Source organism: Pollicipes pollicipes, unplaced genomic scaffold (genome assembly GCF_011947565.3).
Source record: "Pollicipes pollicipes isolate AB1234 unplaced genomic scaffold, Ppol_2.1 Scaffold_7231;HRSCAF=8579_pilon_pilon_pilon, whole genome shotgun sequence".
Classification (NCBI taxonomy): Eukaryota; Metazoa; Arthropoda; class Thecostraca; order Pollicipedomorpha; family Pollicipedidae; genus Pollicipes; species Pollicipes pollicipes.
In genome coordinates this window covers 7,853,965-7,878,289 of record NW_023597034.1, presented here as the reverse complement: position 1 = coordinate 7,878,289, position 24,325 = coordinate 7,853,965, and the positions used below count along the sequence as shown (strand labels likewise).

The window sequence follows — 24,325 nt, the reverse complement described above, 5'->3', positions numbered from 1 at the left end:
TAACCATGGGACGCGTCGTTGTTGGCCTGACGCAGTTCCACCGCGGTCGGCTGCGCGTGACGTACACGAGGGTTCACATTCCCACACAGCACAGCGCGTCCTCTGGAATGTCTCCGCACAGGTGCCCCGTCCGTCGTCACACGGGCACCCGCGGGTGCGTGGTCCGCCACTGCACAGCTGTCACACGGTTCAGCTGTCACACGGCGGCAGCTGAGCACATCGGGCAGCCGGCCACCCGCCGCTTGCAGGGCCACCGACTCGCTGCGGCCTGGCAGGTCCACCACTACATACGGACTGCGTGTGCCGGACTGCCCCTTACAGTTCGGCATCATAAACTGGCACAGACGCTCCCACCGTCAAGCGGTCCTGAACCACTGTCGTAGGATATGCCTCAGGCATGCACAGTGTCTTGCCGTGTCCAGCCGAATAAGACCAGGCAGCTGCATGTCCCGGTCCCGTGGATGCACGCACAGGACTTCAGCTGCGCGTCCAGGACGTGCATGTCCTACGACTGCACGTTTAGATTCCACGGCAGCGCGTCCAGGTTCTTCAGGCGCATATAGGCCTAACCACAGTCTAGCATTGGACGCGTCCAGGTGCCGCCGCTGAACGTCCAGCGTGCCCTACAGCTGCACGTCCAGCAGACCCTACAGCTGCACGTCTGGCACGTCCTGGACGGGCCCGTTGACGCCGGCGCGGTGCGGCAGCGGCCGGCGGCCGAGGTGGCGCGGCGAGCCCACGTGCCCATTGGAGCCGGCCGAGCAGACTGGACACACCCTCAGCCGTTCCAGCTCGATGTCTGCTGCAACAGAACGTCCGCCGATCAGCAACATGTCACGCTCGGTACGCTGGACGGCGGCGCGACACGACACCGCTACGCTCGCAGCTCCCGCTGGCTTGCGAACGAACCGCGTGGGGCGACGCGACAACGGACGCACTGTGCCCAGAAGTTCGTGGCGCCGTTTATCGTCTGGCCCCTGTTGTCGCCTGCGGCGGCTCGTCAGTCCAGAGCGCAAATAAGCAGTGAATGAATAAGTACCGGGTGGTGACGTCAGCACGGGTAGTCAGACGTCATCAGCTTCCATTCATCGAGTTACAATGAGGCTTAGCACTGCTAGCCTCGACGACGAAGCTGCGCTCATAGTCCGACAGCGTCCGCTATTCAGGCAGCAGTCGTGACGACGTCAACAGCAGAACTCTGTCTGCCGTAATTTTACAGCCGGCAGGTGAAAAACATCAGCGTCGCTGGTGTTTCCCCACGATCCTTTCCAACTGCCAAGCTGGACATTTTGCGCGGAATAGCTTGGCCCCTCAGAGACTGGTGATACCCTCTGGGTTGGTGCGTCCCGAGGCAGCCAGCCAGCCTGGCTGAGACCGTGGACCCCGTCAGGGACCTGGCGGGCCCAGTGAGTGCGGTGACCCCTGACATTGTGCTGCCATTGCTGTGGTGCGATGACCCGTCCGCGATCGTTGGCACGTGCTCCCGCGCAGCCACTCCACTCCAGCCGGGCGGAATAAATTTGTGGGACGCCACGTGGCGACACCAGCGCGGTTCGGTGACATTAGGAGTGACCTTTGAGCGCACCGAAATGCGAACACAACCGCTGATGCTCACGCGGGAACGCTGGGACAACAAGCTGCCGGGTACTTCGCCAGGTTTATGGATTTCTTGCTCAAAACACGCAGAGGCAGACAAAGGTCGGGGAGACAAAGATCGTTCCCGACGCCGAGAAACCTTTGCAGTCCTTGGCCGGGTGGGATGAATGGCGTGGTGTAACAACCTAGGAATGATACAAATGCCTCCTGTTCTCGTGTGATTAATTGTCGAGGAAATTAAACTGAGAATCTACTGTCTTATCGATCAAAGTTGCTGCTCACCGACCTTTACCAGCAAACAACGCATCATCCATTCCAGCCTGCCACGGATAAATTCACAATGCTTTCGGGCTATGCTCCTTATTATCCTATGGCCACTGAGTGTCTTGCATTTTCTTTGGCGGAGCACCTTTTGCGCTCAGTTTTCGGGCTCATTGCTCGCGCCATAACGTGCTAGATTTCATATCCCGCCTTCCTGTATTCCATCTGCAACAAAACTGCAACGTGTCGCACGCCTTGTCGCACTGCCATCTTTGAAAACCCTGCTTCGTTGGAAAAACTCGCGAACTCATGTGTGCATTTCAAATCGGACCAGGGATTACTTCACATGTAGGTGCTATTCTACGATCATTTGTTGGCACCACAGACTATGTTCTTAGGAGTAAGTGTCAAGGTGTCGGAAATGTAAAACAAATTCTGATGACAAATAACGGGCAATATTCGGTGGTGACACGATGGAGTTTTTCAGCTGTTTGGCATTTCAAGCCTCTTAGGAAATGCTCCATGTTCTACAGCAGGGTGCGGAATTCAGCTGATTTCCTGGGATGCCGAAAAATACATTGCCATGTCGTACATCGAGCATAACTTCAACATAGAAGGCCTGGGAGCCGGTGCGGGGAAGGGTCGGGTGAGGTGCCCCTCACAGAGTGCAGAGTGAGTGTTATGGCCCTGTCACCTTTGGTGAAGCTCTTAACATCAGTCATATGGCGACGCAGGCAGGGACCGCATCGCCAGCAGAGGTGGGACAACAAACAGGCGCGTTCCTTGCTATTTTTCAAAGGGGCAAACATATCTTTTTGCCGCTCATAATGAACGCAGGGGACAAGTATATCCGAGGGAGGCCCTTGACTATGAACATCATGCCTCGTTCATTGACAAAAGGCTCGAAATGATCCAAAGGAGGGGTGGCCCGACGAAAAACACAGAACACCAGCCCAAAAAAAAGTGGGGGATGTCCAAGGGGAAATTTTAAGTACTGGCATAGGAGGTCTTCAAATCGGCTTAAGAAGCCCCCATATCTCCTTGCTCCCTGGAAAAGGCCGGTGACTTCGCCCCTGTTCTCACAAAAATAATCAACTTGGAAAATGGTTTGGGCCTTGCCACTCCTCGCGATGTGTTTACTCTCTTGTTCAACTCTAGGTCCGGGAGCGTTCAGAGTAAAAAGCCAGACAGACCTGCTCATGGAGAACGGGCCCACTCCGTTCATTCCAGTCACTGCCGACCACTTTCTTAAGGCTTTCGCATCCCTTGAAGAAAACCGTCGCCATTTCGCGCCAAATGAACGTGGCCACAGATCCTTTTGCAGGCGACTCCCCTGGTGAGTGGTACAACGACCTCACCCCTGGGGCGCAGACACTCACAGAAGACCTCACTCCTGGGGCGCCGACACTCACAGAAGGCCTCACTTCTGCGGCGTCGGCACTCACAGAAGAGTATCTGGAGCTCCCTCACTCTAGTGGCGTCGCACTTTCGGAGAGAGTGGCAAGATTCCATCATTTTACCGGCTCCGGCACCCTCAAGATGAGAGGTCTTCTCCCCACTGGCGCAGACACTCGCAGTATCAGAGGCCCTTTCCCCACCGGCACCGACACTCGCAGCATGAGGGGTCCTCTCCGCACCAGCACCGACACTCCCAGTATGGGAGGCCCTCTCCCTACCGACCCCGACACTCGCAGTATGAGAGGCCCTCTCCTTACTGGCCCCGGCACTCGCAGAATGAGAGGCTCTCTCCCTACCGATCCCGGCACTCGCAGAATGAGAAGCCCTCTCCCTACCGGCACCAACACTCGCGACCATCGCTGCCGTCTGACCGCGCTGTCAGCTGCTGACCCAGGGGCTTGGTCACCAGCGTCAGCTGTTGACCCGCTGGCTGGGTCACCGGCGTCACGGCGAGAGCTTCGCGTCGCCGTGACCTTACTCTGCAGCGGCAGGTCATGGCCGCGGGCCAGCTCGGACCAAACGTCCTGCAAGCGGCTGACAATTTGTAATCCGGACACCGTCCGGACATCTGGCATCACCGTCTGAGCGGGTCAAAGTCGAGTCATTTCACTCTGCCTGTGCCAGGGCTGTGCTGCAGAAGATCCGATTGCTTGAAAGGAGCTTCAGGCGTAAATATATTAAAACAAGCATCAGATGTGACGAAAGAAGCTAACTTGTAAATATTGGTGCACTTTTGGAAACGACTGCTCCAGACGGTACAATCTTCGGTTTGGTAAATATGCTCCTCAATGCGTCATGGTTTGATCACGTCATCATACCTTGCACAACATTGACTGAGAGCTAGTTGACAACTGTGATATCTGGAAATCGTGCTCACAAAGATAGGAGCACCTCGACATTTATATTTTCATTAACCTTGATAATAGGCGCATGGCTTATGGAATGACAGGATTAGAATGACCCTATTATGACCTCATGGATGCTAGGATGACTTTGAAAAAATCTCCCCTGAAATACGCTTCCAATTTTTCCAGGGGTGTGACTCAGAAACCAGAGGGGCTTAAGTCTTAAGAAGGGCATGGATGCACTGAAAGCACCATAAGGTCTTCCAGATGGCTATTTCGGTCCAAAACCCCATACAAATGTGGAACATTGCCTTTCAGCGCCGGTGGCACGTGGTGCCTGATCAATTGAAACTCTGTAGTGCGCGGGAAGCCCCGACAGCCACCTGAGCCACAAGGTGTTGGTTAATCATGCCATTAATCATAGATGAATGAAAAACACTCCACATTCGACACCACTCATTCATTCCTGATTAGCTCGGCCACCTGCGTGGCGGGCGAAGTTCTGACCATCTCTGATCACTAGTGCAGTGCCGAGGGCCCGATGGAGGTGCGCGGTCCTGTCTCTGCATAATTATGTCCAAAGGAGTGAAGTTTGGTCGATTTCGGTAAAATACGAGCTTCCGGGGGAGGGGAGGGGGTCGCCTACGCGCTGCGCCCGGCGGGGCAGGGGCGGAGGCTCGTGTGATATAGCGCCGGCGCCGGTCGCGCCCGCCGCTCCCCAGCCCTATAAATTGGGCGGCCGATTGGCGCGGATCACGCGTGAGGCGGCCTCCGCCCCGGCAGGCGGCGCCCGGCCCGCGCCGCCGCCCGGCCGCGTCTACAAAGGGCGCAGCTGCTTGTAGATCAGCCCGGGATTACCTGCCTCTGCTGGCGCGGGAGGGCGGGCAGGCCCACACAGCAGCGGCGCACGAGAAAAACGGTGCGGAAAGAACGTGCCTAGATTTAACTTGGTCCTGTATTCAGGATATCTTGGCAGGATTCGCCGCGACCGGGTGCCACGCAAGCCGCGCAGACTACTGGGAGCACGGATCGCCCTGGTGCCACGCAAGCCCCGCAGACTGCTGGGAGCACGGGTCACCCTGGTGCCATGCAAGCCCCGCAGACTGCTGGGAGCACGGATCGCCCTGGTGCCACGCAAGCCCCGCAGACTGCTGGGAGCACGGATCGCCCTGGTGCCATGCAAGCCCCGCAGACTGCTGGGAGCACGGGTCACCCTGGTGCCACGCAAGCCGCGCAGACTGCTGGGAGCACGGGTCGCCCTGGTGCCACGCAAGCCCCGCAGACTGCTGGGAGTTCGGATCGCTGGCCGGCTTTGGGGACGAACGAGGTCCCGCACTTCCTCGCAGCACGCACTACTGGCATCACCGGGCGACCACGGACCTCAGCCGAGCAAGCGTGTCGAGGGTAGCGCAAACCTCTAGCAGTCCTGACCATCAACGAAACAAGAAACAGTCGAAACCGTGGTCAGCGTTCGCTGGGAGTGGACGCAACCGAAAACTGCGGCTTTGATATTGACATTGGTCTGGCCTGAGAACATCGGGTTGATTCAGGAGCAACCAAAGTTCGGAGACTGATGTCTAGCCTAGGAGCCAGGCTATCCAAATACCATGACGTGGTCCTGGAACTACGTGATATAGCCGCGGCAGTATATGGGCAGCAGAGCAATCACAGCCTGCCAACAGCCATGACCAAACCGAAACCCAATCACGAAGCGATCAACACCCCCGACCTGCCAGCCGACCGCAATCGGCGGCAAGCCCAGGCGACTATATCCACTCGACCACCACGAGCCTCCCCTCCCACCACTTCCGGGCCCGAACGAGCCCATTTCGCGGCGAGTGCATGGCCCACTCTTCCCGGTCCGAGCGTCGGCCCGTCCGCGGCCACCGCAGCGAGCGCCGCCCCATGGCCGCGCCGTGCCGAGCGCACCAGCGGCTCCACTGAATACGGACCGCACACGGCCGGTAATCTCGGCCTCAAACGGCGCCCGGCTGGGCGCGGCTCCTCTCGTTTCCACGTACGCAGTGGGCGGCGGTGAGCCCGGCGTGAGCTGCGCGCCACAGATTACAAGAGCCGCGTAATGGTCGCGCTCATCGGCTGGCGGCCCCCTTATTGGCTGGTGGTGGCCGCGGCGCCGACCACTTTAGTGGTCGATACTTTAATAAATGAAGTTATGGGAAGCCGAAATCGGCCGCGGACCAGCACTGCGCACAGCAAGCCGCGCTGCGGGCGTGCGATCTCGTGCTCAGGCAGAGAGCGCACCAATTATGGGTCAACTCGGATCTATGGACGTACGCGGTGCTGGGAAGGTGCGGCCGCGCGCTGTCACACGTCCAGCGGGTCTGCTATGGACGTGGGGCATGGCTGCGGTCGGGCTGGCGCGGGGCCCGCTGGAAGTCAGACGGGACTCGGATGGAGATCTAGTGGCACTCTGATGATGTGAGGCAGGCCTCTGTTGGGGCTGAGACAGGGCTCCAGTGGAGCTGAGACAGGCTCCGGTGGAGTTGAGACAGGCTCCGGTGGAGTTGAGGCAGGGTTCCGGTGGAGCTGAGGCAGGCTCCACTAACGTGGGGCAGGGCCCTGGCCTTGTGGGACCAGAGATTGATTCAAGGAGGGGGAATGAGGAGATCTTTGGCTTCCGAAGGGGGCCACAGTCTGACGCAGATTTTTAACGCGAAGCGCAAAATAGTTGGCCTATTCCGAGCCTCCAGACGATCACGACGGGCCACAAACAAACATGAAGGACCCAATGGCAGACTTTTGACTGACTGGGGTGACATTCTTCAGGCTGTCAATAGGCAACTTTCTTCAATGATATTTGGCTCTCCTCAGCGTACCAGAGCGCCTCCCTGACAAAAAGTCAGGTAATGCCCCTGTTCCAATGTGATAATATCGTTAGGTGCCGTGGTGGATCCGGAATTTCGGGGAATGAAGGGGATAGGCATGCAATGTTTTGGTTTTGGAGAGGGCGAGGAGAGGCCCCTGGCAGGGGCACTCCTCTCCAGGAAAGGTTCTCTCCAGCCCTCTTCTGGTGGGCCCCCGGCCTACCAGGCTATTATTTTGTATCTCGGAAAATATCCCCCGTGTGCAGCCGTAGGAAACGAGCTGTGACACGTTTGCCCATACATCGAGCGCGTTAATTTTTTCCAGCACATGGTGAACCCCGTCATGTAAAGGCTAAATATATCGGAGAAGATGTGATAAAATGAACTGAAGTTAGCCGCTAAACACCACCAAAGTCAAGCAAGACGATGGATCTCAAAGTCGCTTGCGGCTAGCTTGCTAGTCGATGCTGTGATCGGCACATCGTCAATGCAGCAGAGTTTATTTTGTTTGACTTGAATGCAAGAGATCATAATGCATATTTCGCTGAAAATAAAATATGCTTGTATGCAAATTTAGTTATGAGTGAGATGCGTACTTACAAGATGCATTCCAAAACGAAGGACCGCTGATCTGTTGCTAAAAAACCGTGTGAAGTGCTAGGTGCTTTTTATTTTTAAGTCAAAACTCAACCTATTTACTTTGCACACAGAAGACTTGAGTGCCGCAACTTACCTCGTCTGAGATGTGCAGCGCTTTTTCGGAGGTCTGTTGAGAGATGCTGCGCTGTCTTTCCTGCCGCCCGGAATTTTGTTTTCGTTTGAACGCTGGTTTGCAAATGGCAACCCCCCCCCCCCCCCCCCAGAAAACAGCAGCGTTCGTTCATCTGATTCATGACCCTACAGAAAATGCTATGTGAAATTCACAAAGAGCTTTTAAAAGTTTATGGTGATAATGCCTTTTCCTAGTCAGAGGCGCGTAAGTGCGTGCGTGTGCTGGAGGAGACTAAGGGGACCGTGCGGGACTTACCACGCTCCAGGAGACCCGCAGCTCGGAGTGACCCCGCTCATGTGACCCACGCAGAGGCCATGATTACGAAAGTTTGTTGTACGCATGACAATCAAGCCGAACGCTCAGAACCTCGATATGACTGGCGGAACAGCCCTCCGTAGCATTCATGATCACCTGAGGATGTCCAAAACTGCCTTAAGGTGGATGTCAAAACAGCTATCACGAGAAGAGAAACTAGGGACGCTCAAGTTGGCTAGGAGGGTCTGTGCCGCTACGAAGAGGAGGGAGGTCGGTATTTGGAGCTACCTGTCACCGCAGGTAAAAGTTGGTTCCCGCTGTTTAATCCAGAGACGACAAGGCAGTCGATGCAGTAGAAGCGTGCAAACTGCACGTCCCCAAAAATGTCGTATGGTGGCACCCTCCGAAAACGTAATGCACACGATATTTTGGGACTACAAGGGCAAAATAATAGCGTATCCGGTTCGTAAAAGTATCACTGTCACAGGCCCGTCAGTAATAACAGAAGTGAGTCTTTCGGGCGTTTCGACTGCTTGGTTATACATTGCCCACACAGGTCCGTTGAACAAAACCATGCTGAGCAAACATCCCCTTCCGGCTTATCGCCGAGCCCCGTCCAGGGAAGACACGCGGCCGGCCGAGCACCGTCCAGGGAGGACACGCGGCCGGCCGAGCACCGTCCAGGGAGGACACGCGGCCGGCCGAGCACCGTCCAGGGAAGACACGCGGCCGGCCGAGCACCGTCCAGGGAAGACACGCGGCCGGCCGAGCACCGTCCAGGGAAGACACGCGGCCGGCCGAGCACCGTCCAGGGAAGACACGCGGCCGGCCGAGCACCGTCCAGGGAAGACACGCGGCCGGCTGCTTTGTCACCACGACAGGACCCCACCGCCCCGCTGTTGTGACTGCAACATTGGCTGATAATATCTGACTGCAGCTCTGGATAATGACCTCTGGACGTTCCTTGAAACGGAAGATCACCTGGTGGCGCCCCCTCCAACGTGGTCCGCACTGGGATCAGCTTTATTCCAGTATCGCAAACATCCACCCATTCAGAGCTTCGGCGAGGCCATGAAGTAGCTGGTGCGTTGCGGGAAGCGCTGCATTGAAAAGCAGGGCATTGCGCAAAAACGGCACCATCGGTGATGAAGTATGTTGACAACTGTGCTGTCTTCGGGCAAACGAGCCGTACTTTTAAAAGCACTGGTATTATGAGTAGAACAAACTCAACAACCACGAGAAATCAACGACAAATGGAAACTATGCGACGTCGGTGGGGCATAAAATCATTTTGTGCAATTGCGCGTGCAAAATCCGCGGAGCATATGCGGCTGCTGTTTCTGGCTGGGGCACCAAGCGGCACCGTCATTGTGTTTATCTCGAGTAGGTAAATCACCGTGAGTGACATTTCCGGCGCTCCAAGCACACCAAAGTAAGGCCATTCCGACTTCATGGGAAAAGCCAAAAAACACTGTGGAGCACTCTGTAGCGATCAATAGTGTCCGCCGATTGACACGTAGGATCAATAGTGTCCGCCGATTGACACGTAGGTGCCCGAGAACAGCATGGGCTCTCCGGTAAAACGGAAACCCCAAAACCAACAGGGACGGAACCTGAGCGATCGACGGTGCCACGGCAGGTCAACAAAGAAGCTCCCGTCACTAATGTAGGGTCCTCCGAGCAGATGAGAAGAACCCGAGACCACAATGTGATGTGTCACTGACCGATGGACGTTGGAGAGTGCCCGATGACCGGTGGACGATGGAGAGTGCCCGATGACCGGTGGACGATGGAGAGTGCCCGATGACCGATGGACGATGGAGAGTTCCCGTACTGGGTAACAGAAAGGTCCCCGGCGATGGTGTGGGGCCTCCGCAAATGAGAGCGAACGGAAATAACTTTATTTCAATCTAGAGGGTCCCGCGGCATCAAGTGCTTCGGAAGGTTTACTTATATGGCTCCTAGCGACAGCGCAGGGTTCTCCAAGCGAAAGGAAATAACCCGGGACCCATGAGGACTCCGGTGTAACCGAGAGTAGCGGGTAGGTTAACATGGGTTCACGGCACTAGCGTATAAAGCCTTTCTGGTGAATGAAAACAACCCATGGAGAGCTCCTTATTCGCCAGGAGTGCTCCGGCAGCTAAGGATATTGGACCCCAGCCACATCGTCGGGCCTTCCGAGTAAGTGCGAAGAAATGACGCGCAGCACGGAGGGCTCATTAGCGTCGGGAGGATTCCGGCAAGTGAACTTGTAGAATCTTTGACAACAGTGTAGGGTTACTGCACACCGTAATGAGCCTTAAAACCTGACCAACCACAGCCTTCTCGAGCAGCGACGAATTGCTTTTCTCTGCTCACTGGCTTTTTATTTTCATTCAGCAGCTAATCTTAGTCGCCTGGCGGCCCGAAGACGTTCAATTGTTTGCGTTTTATGCTGAACAAAATGTGTACGCTCGGTCCCCTATTCCCGTCCGTGCTTTCCCTGCTTTCCCTTCGCAGCCCAAGCGGAAGAGGGGGGGGGGGGGGGTCCCATGTCCCATGTCTCCCGCCTTTGGATGCGCCACTGGTAAGGCGCGAATAATCGGTTGTGGAATGCTTGATTTACGTTAATGCTGTGGCTACTGCGCACAATGCTGCCTCCTGCGGCTGGCAGCACTCTCGGGGACCGGCGCTGTGATTAGCCATGGAGCGGTGTCCGCTTGTGGGTATAAATTGGCATATCCAATTCGCGTGAGAAAATCGATGTTTCGAGCCTCAAAGCGGGGCCCAAATTTTCATTTTTAGTTTCCTCGTTTTATGACAAAGGCCGGTTGAAGCAAAGGAGAGCATTAAAAAATGTATATTGGAGTTCTCTGGTTTTCAGACAATCCGGGGTCTCTTCATGCCACCTAAAACCATACCACCTGGCATGATTGCATGCTGGTATTATTTTGGGTGGCTCACTGGCTCACCAGTATTTCATTTGTTCTCTTGAAAACCGAATTAACCTTTCCCAAATATATTGGAACCGAAATGCTTGTAAAATATTGAATGGAACATAAGAATGATTGAAACTTAAAAAGGCGGCCCAGAACCGTTTACCACATAAAAGAAACTAAGAAAGCCGAGAGACTAGAATGAGATGCATGAAAGTTATCGTGCGTCGAATAAGGCTTACACATGGCCATGCCATTATTGTTTGGCCTTTTTCTGTTCATGTACTCTGCACTCTCTTCTGGAGGACCATATATCGACAAATTGTGCTTACAAATGTTTGCAATGTCACATGGTATGAGCCTAATGTACTGAAAGACAAAGGTCGCCTGCGCCATTTTTGGATGGATCCTTGGAGTGGATAAGAAATGACGTAAGAACAATCGACATTCAAGCATAACGTCAATGTTGACGCACAAATGTGAGTAAGAACTCGCCCTAATCTCAAGTGACGTCATTCCGCATGTTTGGTACGTTTCCGACCAAGTCCACAGGGCCAAAATAGCATGGCTAATGATGACATCACATCCACGACTCAGAGCAGCCCGGTACGGATAATGGTTCGCGGAAAAGCATTCACGCGTCGCGCAGTGCTCAGCACCAATACATATTCTTGGAATCGGAGTCGCTTTGATTTCGAAACTCCCGGTGCAATCAATTCAGGCATTAACATCTGAAACGTTCAGAGTAATAGCAGCTTTTGTTGGCGGATCCACTCGAAAATGGCTCAAGAACGTGCTGTTACCACTGCCAGTGCACCATCAGAATTGTGACCGGAAACTGAGGCGCACGTGACGCGGACTGGTGTTGATGGTGTAAAACAAACAGGCATCGCCACATCACAATCGTCTTGTATCAGGGCGGATGGTTGCATCCTTCTAGTCAGCTGTTTAAAAGTCAACAACGTTCAGGCGTGAGTCGGTGCCGATCAGGAAGGAGACAAAATGAATGGGAAGCATCGCTCCGACTAGAGTCAATGCTGCAATGATTCTGGAATGATGAATACTTACAAGGAAAAGGAAAGGAAAAGGAAATGAAAGCAAGGAAAAGGAAAGCAAGGAAAAGTCACCATGATTGCTTGGATCATCTGAAGCGTTTTGACGTCAGCTGAGAACGTTCTTTGTAAGAAATTTTAGTGATTCAATGTCGCACACGTCGTTGGTTTTTACATTTATCGGCAGTGACGCAGTGCCAAATGAAATGTTTAATGTTCGTACTACTGTAACTGCCGATCCATTCCGAGAAGCAATCTGAAAATTTCGCAGGGAAATTAACCGCCCAGGGAGTATGTTTATGTAATACACACACACACACACACGCATACGCACACGCACACACACACGTACACGTACACGTACACTCACACACACGCACAAACGCACGCACACGCACACACACACGCACATGCACGCATACACACACACACAAACACACACACACCACACACACACACACACACACACACACACACACACACACACACACACACACACACACACACACACACATATATATATATATATATATATATATATATATATATATATATATATATATATATATATATACACTGGGTCTTATGGTGGCTTCTGGGTGCGTTAAAGATGCGCAGAGCATTGCTGAATATATCGCTCGCCCACGCGGGCTAACACTGGGCACGCGCCCGTGAAGGGCGGGGGCTCTGATTGAGATGAGACAGGCCTTTAGCGGAGCTGAGACAGAGTTCTGATAGAGCTGAGGTAGGGCTCTGGTCGAGCTGAGACAAGGCTCTGGTGGAGCTGAAGCGGGCCTCTGATGGTGACGGAGCGCGTTTCTGGTTGCTGCCTGAAATTTATCTGAGAGTATGCACAAACCAAAACCCATAAGGCGTAAATGTATGGATGAGAAGATAAATACATGAACGATGGTGATAATGATTCGACCTGGTGGACGTACATACTTAAACCATCACCAAGGTTTCTTTGAGCGCTGTTTGGTACCCGAAAAGAAGTAGAGCTGTTGCAGTCGCTGGTGATTTTTTCGTGCTGTGTTTTCTCCTCTGCATGTCAGCTCCATCAATGATTATAAACACGTGTAAAACCCTCGACAGAACAGTGTCCATTCGTGGACTGTATCCACACTAAGATTAAGTCTAATTGGAAGTCAACTTTTGGCAATGCAATTAATGTTAAGAGCAGAATCGAGGGCCAATCAGTCTAGGGAGCGGCAGATAGACCGGGCCCGGTCGTTCGACGTTACGTTTTAATTGGGTGATTAGCGTTAATGATCACTTTGAAATCAGCATCGGCAATGAAACAGATTTTTATGGGCTTATGGTATAGTAGTCCTAAGCATAACATCACGTAAACGAGCAAATATTCTGGACACTTTAGGCTGTATGGCGGTTGTCTCCACAGAAGTACTACATTTGAAACGATGTACTTCCCTTATAGATGATTGCATTATAGATGATGTACAGATTATAGATCAAGTACGCGACGCTGTTCAGTATTCATATTAAAGCTTAATTTATGCATTTTGCGGCATCACGTGGTTCAGTCCCTGACAAGAGCCAGCTAAAGAAGCACTCGAGAACCAAACTTGACCAATCTCAGTCTCAATTGTGCTAAATCAGCGAAAATTCTGAACCTAGTCCAACAACAGAAAAAATCTCCCTGCTAGAAAAGCTATGCTCCTTTTACTGAGCTGTTTTGGGCAAACTCATCTATTTTGAATCAGAGCATTCATCACAGTGGGCGCAAGAGATAAACACTGAACCTGCCAAGTTCTGTGTGCCCAGCTTTCCTGGATAGAATAGGTTGTCTGATAAGGCTCACTCCCATCCCTATGGGCAGATCGACCACCAAGTTGACAGATTTGGAGGTATAAATCCACCGTGGTGGTGCTGAATGTCATTTTGCATTTGTATAACATCACCGTATGGTACGCACTCAACGCGCAAGACATCATCAGGCCGTTTTTCTTTGAAGACGGGGCCAAGGAGATGTTGACGGTTATCTCCGATTGTCAGCTCGGAGATCTGAAGCTCTTTCGACGTGCTCTTGACGCCAAGTGTGCCGACACCATCAAGTCAAAGATATCAGCAGCATAATGTGACAGCACACACTGCGCGAACAGCTCTGGTCTAAGTTGTTACGCGTATTTGCGAGAAACACTATTCGCATAGATAAGACAGTAGTAATGGCCTTATTCCTCGGAGAAAAAAAGGGGAATTGGGATATAGATGCGTTGATATTTCGGCAATATACCTCAGTCAATTGGTTGACATGTCTTAGATATGCACTGTATCGTAGTAATGGCTGTCAATGGCTCATTGTTTAATTCCTTAAATTTTGGTGTCCTGTAAAAATTGTGGCTCGCTGTTTCAAAAAAGTACCTGAAAAAGCGAGTACGATCATCGACAGGCGATTTTGCATTCACCTCTACAGTTGTTTCGATGAAGGCATGTTGCCGAAATATTAACCCAACTATATCTCCATTCTCATGGTTTTTCTCCGGGGAATAGAGTTATTACTTCTGTCTGAATCAGCTCTGGTCTCGCTCAAGGAGCCCATGAGAGGGCGCCGAATGTCCAGATGTGCCGCCATTAGCTGGCCGGCGCACTCCTCCGCTCTCACCCCTTGCTCTCCACACCTGGGGCACCTCAAGAGTGCCGCATGCGTGGAAATTCCGCAGAAACTGGGACAGCCCAAGCGAGCGATCACCGCTGTGAAGAGCTGGATGTCATCGGGCACAGGTGCCCGCATGGCCTAAGAGGCCAAAAGGCACCGTCACCCATGTGGTGTGCGGAAAGATCACTTGTAGTATGTGCTCTTTTGAGCACCAGACTTAACACGCGCCCGGGTGGCTGGCTAGATACGGTTTGCTTGGGTGGTGGGGAGGATCAATTTGACCCCCAGAGATCCCGGGAACTAGAAAGCTAGATACACTTAACTTACAGGGTTGTTGACCTGTACGTGAACTCACGTAGGTCAAATTTTGAGCTTCCTAGGTCATGACCTTCAGGTCAAATAAGGTCAAACCAGGTCAAACTCCAGGTTGGTCTCCAAAGTGTCCCCAGGACCTAGGCAGCTACTTGTAAGCAAACGGTCACAAGCCCATTTGTGGTCAGTGACCATGTTTAGCTTTTTCAAGGTTATGGTGACCAAAATCATACAAGACTGCTCTGAGTATTGCATTTGAATAAGCGACAAGAATACGCTAGGCAGTATGTTCCCAAAACAAAATGTAGACCCAGGTCATATTAGGTCAATGACCTGTTCTGACCTCTAAGAAGTCAATGGAAGATGTACAATGCGGTTCCTGCTGTCAATAAATTCGAAATGAGCACCAGAAACTATCGCATACAGCAAGTCCTAGAGTAATAAATCAGGTCGGTTTTCATCTTGGTCTGAACTTCATACCTGACCTTAGGTCAACGTTATTTGCTCATTCCATATTTGTGGTGCCCAAGAAGGCATCTCAGAGATATATGGCTTCGTCAAACACTCTGTTGTTGTATCAGATTGAACGATTCCATAGAAATGGCCTTCGCTGAAACCATGGTCTGACTTTGACCCGCTATAGATCAGCGACCTTACAAGGTAAATATAAACTTTTGATGTCAAAGGATTTGCTATTCAATTGTCTAGAGCCATGCAAAATTTGGCGCGGATACGCCGCGCCGTTCGGAAACCATTCCGGAAAAACCTTCGGGGTGGTCAAGTTGCCCCGCCCCTCACCCGAGCGCGTGTTAACTGATGGCACCAGGGCAGTGTGTGAATACATTTCTATGCGTTATGCTCCAGACCGGTATGTATATCTTCTTATTTGATCGAGAATTGACGGAGTTTGGACAGCAGCAACACCCCTGCATGTGCTGTGACCAGTTGTTTTGTTTTCCTTGAATCATGTCATCTGTCCTACACCAGCATGTTGCAACTAATCTGGCCAGCCAATGTAAACATGACTCACCCTTTCTTCCCGCTCATTAGCTTGGCTGGAGAGAATGCATTGTTTTACTTTGAGCAAAACCAGCATCCTAGTACTGCTATGGATTTACTTGGAACGATGTGTCATACAAAACGCCTGAATATTACTAGGCGTTCAATGCAAATGTCCATATACTCATAGTCCCCCTGAATGCATGTGCCTTCACTTCCACGTAATGCTGGATGTGAACAATCTGCTGCTGAATATCGAATATATACGTAATGACATCAATGCCAGCAAAGACATGGTTGCCGATGGTAACACGCACTTCTTAAAACATTTGTGTCGCAAATATCCCTTTAAAACCGTTCTCTGTTAAATACGGCTCTAAGAAAACCACAGGCACAAAACTTTAATTCCGTAAAGCTTTATGACAAATAAAAACTTGCTTTCAAATCCAAGTCAACGGGTTGTGACAGCATATTCCATACATCCATTCATTCATTCATTCATCTGTTTTAAGCATCCAGAAATATTCCGATATTGCAGAAATATTCCAGAAATATTCCAGATATTTTAGCACATGTTTTTTGTGGCGCGTATATTGCCAGTTATACCACATGCATTCCTTTCAATGACCGATTTTGTACCAGCGGGTCGAAAATTTCATCTCCACTGTGAATGGAACGCTTCGCAACCTTCCACGTCACTCTTGCCTTCCAGACACTGCTGGCTTGGTCCCAGGTGTGTTAATCAAGCCTGGCTGCCTTCTTCAACCGGCGGAACGGTTCCCCGCCAGACCCCAGCTGAGTCCGGCTGGCCCAGCACAAGCCACTTGCCGATCCCGCCCTGGCCGGGTCAGCCGAAGGTCGCTGGCGCGCAGCCAGTCCCGGGTGACCTCTCCGTCGCCTCGATTCCAAAGCTGACCAGTGAGAGCCGCCGCTTCTCGCTCGAGGTTTGCCTGCTGACGCCCAGTAAATGCCAGCGCCAGCAACCAGTCCAAATTACAGTCTGTCTGATTGCCGCTTCTAGCGGACTGGACCGTCTGATTCCCCCTCCCAGCGGACTGGACCGTCTGATTTCCCGCTCTCAGGGGACTGGACCATCTGATTTCCCGCTCGCAGCGGACCGGACCGTCTGATTCCCCGCTCCCAGCAGCCTAGACCGCGGCGCAGGAGTCGGGCGACGCAGTGGCCACCTGGGTGGCCTGGCGTGCAGCCTCGTCACCAGACCTGAGCAGTCACGTGCCGATGACACGGGCACGGCTGAGACAGTAAGACGGCCAGGCCGCTGCCGGCTAACAGCGATGAGCTGTGAGGTAGGATGGGGGGGGGGGGGTGGGGGGGGGGGGGGGAAGAGCAAGGCTGTACCGCCGGCGGCTGACAGTGATGAGCTGCGAGGTATGATGGAGGGCGAGGCTGTACCGCCGGCGGCTGACAGTGATGAGCTGCGAGGTATGGTGGAGGGCGATGCTGTACCGCTGGCGGCTGACAGTGATGAGCTGCGAGGTATGATGGAGGGCGAGGCTGTACCGCTGGCGGCTGACAGTGATGAGCTGCGAGGTATGGTGGAGGGCGAGGCTGTACCGCTGGCGGCTGACAGTGATGAGCTGCGAGGTATGGTGGAGGGCGAGGCTGTACCGCTGGCGGCTGACAGTAAGGATGGGGGAGCGCGACCGCACCTTCGTGCTTTTTGAAATCCTTACCACCATCAGAGTTAAAATGGCATGGTTGATCCATGTCATTATAGCTACGGCTCAAAAATGTTGGCATTTAAAAAACGCTGCCAAGTCACTGTCAAAGACAGAAAGAGACTAGGATCCAGGATTGGACATTACATCATCCAATAGTTGTTTAGGATATTCTTAAACCCACCGCGAAACCCTTTCGGCAACCATAAAACCACTGACTACACCAGTGATCTTCTATCCGCAGCAGCCTAGCGTCTCTATGACCGACCATCGGGCCGTGGGGAGCGCTGTCAGACACCGTGAATGTGTTGGCAGCCATGAGACAGCAGCCAAGTCCGTAGTCCACGCTGCTGACGAGGTTGTTGATAGGATTCAGCATGGTCGAATTCGCGGATCGGCCGGACAGGAAACCATGATCAGCGAGCTAATGAGCAATCTGTGAGTAGGCTACACTCTACGCCAGCTTCATCACGGTCGGTAAAATGGGCACGGACCTACATTTTATTTTCGTGTCTCCTGATATTGATAGCAATACATCCACGTGACCTTTCATTGGCTATGCAATTTTACGTTGTAACGTGGGTGTTAATGACTGGCAATAGATGAGGTCGCGCTACGGCAAACGCAAGTGGCAATATGCCTGTGAAGCAATCCCATCGTCGCCACAAGCCTTGCATGTTGCCATTGCAAATGGCAATATGCCTGTGAAGCAATCCCATCGTCGCCACAAGCCTTGCATGTTGCCATTGCAAATGGCAGTATGCCTGTGAAGCAATCCCATCGTCGCCACAAGCCTTGCATGTTGCCATTGCAAATGGCAGTATGCCTGTGAAGCAATCCAATCGTCGCCACAAGCCTTGCATGTTGTCATTCGTTTCAGTGCGCGAGTAATCTCGGGCGGGATGAGAGTATCTCCATGCGTTTAGACATGAGTGCTGACAGGAACCTTAACAGTCTCGAGGCCCTGGGCATGCTGTTCTCAGTTTTGTTCTCGTCGTAGAAACTTTGCTGAAGCATTTAGCGATATCTCAGGTTTTTGTGGCAGTGCTCAATGTCAATGATGCAACTTCAAGGGCAAAGTTTCTTGGACAAACTGTTATTGTTATTCTTGTTTGTACACAGCTTCACACAAACGAAACGGCGAGAGTGTTGTAAGAGAGGGTAAAATGTCAAGACTGCTTTAGTACAGGAAAACCACGCCTTATACAGTTTAATTTCAGATGTCACGAAACCACTGCAATTTTGAGTCGAACGTCTCAATACGTGCCCTGCATGCTGCTGAAAATTTCATGGAACCGTGATCATGGATTGCAAATAAGAGCTCCAGATCCAAGACATGATGGTGGCCACGCAGGATGGCAAGGCCATCCAGGCTGAAAATGTTACATTATCAGAGCTCGAAATATGTCTATATTCCCAGTGAGAGAGACCGGAAAACAGCTCTTAACCATCCAATGCCAACTTTCCGCAAGCAGTAGCCTAAGTTGTCGCAGTACGTTCCAAACTTCCGAAACTTCCCGCCATCATGTATGCACAACAAAGAGGCGTAGGAAATGGCATCCGAAATATACTTTGCAGCGGTGCGGAGACTGAGAGAGAGAGAGAGGAAGATGGGGATAGGGAGAGAATGGGCATCGACGCTCCAACTCCGGAAAAACAAAAACACAGCAAAACACTCAAGGTGGCATGACAGAGATAACTGATATCGTTCTGAAACAAACAGTGGATAATTGCCTGCCGCGCGCCGGGATTCACGGCCACCCGAGCGGCGCCCAGCAGCAAAGAGCTGGAGCTGGCTCTCAACTGTCAGGGCTGAGATCGTCACCAGATCGGCGCGGCGATGGCGCGGAGAGGCAGGCGCTCTCCTGTTTCCGATGCATGACACGGCCGGGGGTCCGGGAAACCGCGTCCGCCGGCAAGTCCCCAAAGTGCCGGCGGTCAGAGCAAGTTAATCAACCCTCCGCCGACAGCATTTGCTCGCGTTGGGACACCTGTCTTTAGGGACTAGACGTCCGGCTTACTGATTCTGAAATAGTGCGTCTTAGGACTTATGACTCCGTATTGCTATGCTATGAGGCTGGGATAAGGCACATAGTTTCAGGAAATGTGAGTCCAACGGCAGTTTTTTTTTCATAGCGACGCACATAATGTTTCCTGGGCCGTTGCAGTCGGAGTTCAAACGTAGGCGCCGAAGAACGGTCTCAAAGAACTATGGAAAATGAATCCAAAGATACGCGGCCGCATTTTGCAAAACCCCGACCCATTGCAATTTACATAAATTTTACCGGCTATGCAAAACAAACGCATCACGTTAAACGAGTGCCATTTTTTCTACCGTAGACGTACTTGATAAAGCGCTGGAGGAGAGCGCGAAAGGCGTGGGTCCTGTTGGCGCGGGGGCGCCTTATGAGTTAGATTGTACCGCAATACACATCAGCTTTCCGGGACAGGTTGCCCAACTTGAGATCAGTCTCAAATGGAGTGTTCTGCACTTATATGGGGTTTTGAACCAAAATGGCCACCTTGAAGACATTTCGATGATGTTTACAGTTCCACCCCTGTTAAGACCTAAACCCCTCTAGTTTCTGAGCTCCAAGCCCCCAGAAATGGGGAAAGTCGTGTCGGGAAGAGTATCTCAGTCATCTTGGCATTCGTGACGTCACAATAACGTCATTCAAACCCTGCCATTTCATAAGCCATGTGGCGATCAAGTCGAAACAAAATCACCGAGGTGTTCATATCTGACAACATGCAAGAACGATTTCCTGATATAACGGCCGTCAATTGGCTCTCAATCAATGTTGTGCAAGATGCGATTATGTAATCAAGCCTTGGTGCATTGAGGAATATCTATATATCTTATCTTATCCTATTTTATTTTACTATCTGCGATTATATTAAAGCAACAATGTGTGGGAGCATGCTCGCCAGAATGTTTTGGGATCACACACATGCTAAACGGCAGGACATTTTAAAGCGTAATTTTCACACGATTAAGGGCTGATGCTTAAGTGTGTATCCGCCGCGTCCAAAATTCTGCATTTCGCAAAAATGAGGGTGTGGTGAACGCAAAAATAGTCGAAAAAATCCCCCTAACTTTAACACGGTCGACGCCAAAATCACGAACGCCGACTGACGGCCCACCACGTGTACACTCCCAGAGTGCACATCTTAACGAACGCCGACCGACGGCCTACCACGCGTGCACTCCCAGAGTGTACACCTCGACAAAGGCGGGTCGCAGCGACACAAAACTCACACATCCAGACGGAGTATCGAATAAGCCATCGTATAGCATCCAGTTGGTGGTGTCACGCCACACGAGGCATGTGCACACGTGTCGGAAATATGGAATTGGTCGTTTTTGACCGGTTTTTACGTTTTGGGTTACATCTCGGCACTCAGTGCGCGTACAGGTGTAAATTTAGTTTCCCAGCCTTCACCATTGCTTCGGCTACAAATCTGTTGGGGATTACGAGTTTGTGCGACGCACGGTTGCGTTGAAAATTGCAAGACAAGTTGCAAGCGACCGAGTTTTAAAACTCGACGCCGAATACAAGCGCTACCACCGAAACTGTCTGAAATTGAGTGTTGAAAGCTACACCAGCGTGTTGGCCGGTTCATTTTGTCTCCTCACCACCCTTTCATTGACGGCATTTTGAAAACATATCGCTCGCAAATGAGCCCAGACTAATGGGTTGCATAACGGCTTTTTACGCCGCGACGGAGCGGTGTTGTCCCGTTTCCGGCAGTCGCAGGCGATTCTTTCAAGGTTACACGGCGGTCTGGTTATGTAATGGCCGGTGATTCCACTGCCGCCGACCGATTATGCCCCCTCTCACCGACGTCTCGACAACGACCGGTCGAAGCGGCCCGCCAGCGGGATTTAACTGCCGCCGACTGATTATGCCACCTCCCACCGACGTCTCGACAACGACCGGTCGAAGCGGCCCGCCAGCGCCACGAAAAGATATGCCATGGAAAATGGTACATTCCAACGTATCACGCCTCACGCGCACAAAGATGGATTTCGCTCTCTCCCACAGGTTTACGCGCTTTGTGCCGCATCTCGGCGTCCAGCGCAGGGATACACTCGGATGTAGCACGCTTCGATAAGGAATGGAACGGGCAAGATCATAATGAGTGGTCATACGCGTCACGTGTTGTGGCGCTCACATGTTCAAACATGGATTTGGCTGTTTCCGGCAGGTTTACACGTGCTTGCAATAACGCGACACCCAGGGCACGAAGCGATCTGCAAGTAGTACGCTTCGATAGGGTGTACAGTCTAGCAAAATGGAGCTTAAGCTTACGCCTTCTTTTACATTTTGCATTACATTTCGGGACAGAGGGTAGGGAGATATCATTGAGATTCACGGGGCAATGGATAAGTGGCATGAATCATCATGCATACATTATTACAGTCATGGATTAGTAGAGCGGGTGATAGGGGTAGTACGAGTTTTCCGTTGTACGAGCCACGTGTCATGGCGCACACGTGCTGAAGCATTGGCTTTTTTTATTTCCGACGGATTTAAACGTTTTTGCGACATTTCGGCACACAAGACACGAAGCAACTCGATAGTCCCATGCTTCGATAGGCAATCTAACGGGCACACACGTGGTATAAGATGTGATGTCGCACGCGTCTCGAGCCACTCGCACACTACACGTGAAGATGCACGTTGCCGATTTCGTCGGTCTCATGCCGGAGCTGGCATGCCGCAATAAGGAATTAAACGTCCAGCCGTGGTTTTCCACATGTGCGCGCGCACGAGATACGTGTCACACCAACACGTTCTGGGAAAAATGGATTTCGTATTTTTAACAGGTTTAAAAATTTTGAGCGACAACTCCGCACCAGAAGCACCGAGCCACTTGGGAGTGGCATGTACTGATATGGAATCAAACGGACAATCAGCTGGCGTTAGTTATAATGTTACACGTGCTGCGTGTCACGTGTGCACGAGCAAACTAGATGGATCGGGCCGTTACCGGCTGTTTTTCATATTTTGCGCTATATCTTTACATCTAGGGCAGCTAGATACGTGAATTCAACTGTAAAACATAAACCATTAAACCTTTTCATGATTCAAATAAGCACAGCAAAGCGAGCGTGCAAACGCTTGTATTTACTAAACGGAAAATTGATATCTAGAGTAGTCTTTTCCACTCAAAAGGTATGCTAATAGGTATAAGTGAGTTTATCTTATTACATCCGGTGCTTGCTTCAATATCTTCAAATGTGAACCATTTCTTTTGAAATGCTCTGACAGTTCCTATGCGCTCGTGATATCTAAGAGCATAAACATATGCGAACCACAGCATAGCAGAGCTATGCCCGTCATGAACTTCGCATATAAAAACCATCAATAGTCCAAAAGCAAAAATTTAGAGATGCACAGATAACTCTGACCAGATTCGTTGATTCTGCCACCTTCAACAGTGTTGGTAGAATGAAACCCCTTCTGCCGATTCTATGTCAATACCGATACAAAGTTGCCTGCCAATCTTAAAAAAGCGCATCAATCTCTGCCTTAAACTGAGAAAATTTAGCTTCATCAATACCAAAAGACGAAGTCCGGAGCATTCAGAGACCACCACAGACAGCCTTATGACCATGTTATTGTGATCTACTCCATGCCCTTTGTGGACACTGGATGTTTCCAAGCTGCTTAAGACTTCAAACGTACCATCTGTATCTAATACAAATTGTAAGTCAAGGCTGGGCGGTTCACGGTGCATAAGCTGTCAGGATGACATTTTGGATGGCCTTCCTAAGGTTTCTTCAGCTCATAACGTTGAGCACGCCCTCTACCTTTCACGGACATTGAATACAGATAGACAGACAGACAGACAGACAGAAAGGCAGACGGACAGACAGACAGATAGACATACAGACATACAGACAGACGGACAGACAGGCAGACAGACGGACAGACAGACAGACAACAGACAGACAGGCAGACACAGACAGACAGACACACACACACGCAAACAGGCACACACGCATGCGCGCACGCGCGCACAAACTGAATTTTCCGCCAAGGTTCGGCACTGTTTGAAGAAGGATGTTTCTACGCATAGAAGGCTCATGAACAATACTGTTCGATCAAGTGGCATCGTTCGCCGCCTCCGTAGCTTGGGGACGAGGCTAGACTCGCCATCCAGTGACATTGGGTACGAGTATGAGAGCAGGAGCCCTGTTTGGACCGGCCCACGTGGGGAGGTCAGCTGGCGTCCCGCCAACGGCGTCGACTCCGGCTGTGGTCACCGCACCACAGCGGCTCGCAAAACACTTCGCGCACCTGTCTGGAGAAAGGATCGAGGCAAAATGATACGTTGAACTGGGCGACCTAACTTGATGGCGGTTTAGGACTTAGTGGACAAATTTTGCTTGGTAAGAATGCTGAATCCCAGCGATCAATGGAAAAAACCTTGCACGATGTTTTAAAGGGGAGGGCCAAGGAAGCCATGCCCCCCCCCCCACTGGAACAAAGAGTTTCACATAAAATACTTCGCCTAATATGATAAAGTACTAAAAGTTTTGGCCACGTGCCTGACGTGGGAGATCGGTTTCCACGACTATATATATATATATATATATATATATATATATATATATATATATATATATATATATATATATATATATATATATATATATATATATATATATATATATATATATGTCCTCTCTCTCTCTCTCTCTCTCTCTCTCTCTCTCTCTCTCTCTCCT

The 24,325-nt window shown here is 51.4% G+C and overlaps 1 protein-coding gene across 1 annotated transcript in view; it reads right to left on the bottom strand.

The window, feature by feature from the left end:
- Positions 1 to 306: 306 nt before the first annotated feature.
- The window catches only part of LOC119110451 (metabotropic glutamate receptor), a gene marked incomplete in the record, with an annotated part of 78,184 nt that continues 54,165 nt past the window's right edge, over positions 307 to 24,325 (bottom strand). The window contains 1 exon segment of the mRNA XM_037234282.1: positions 307 to 799. Within this exon segment, the coding sequence (XP_037090177.1) occupies positions 648 to 799 (152 nt within the window).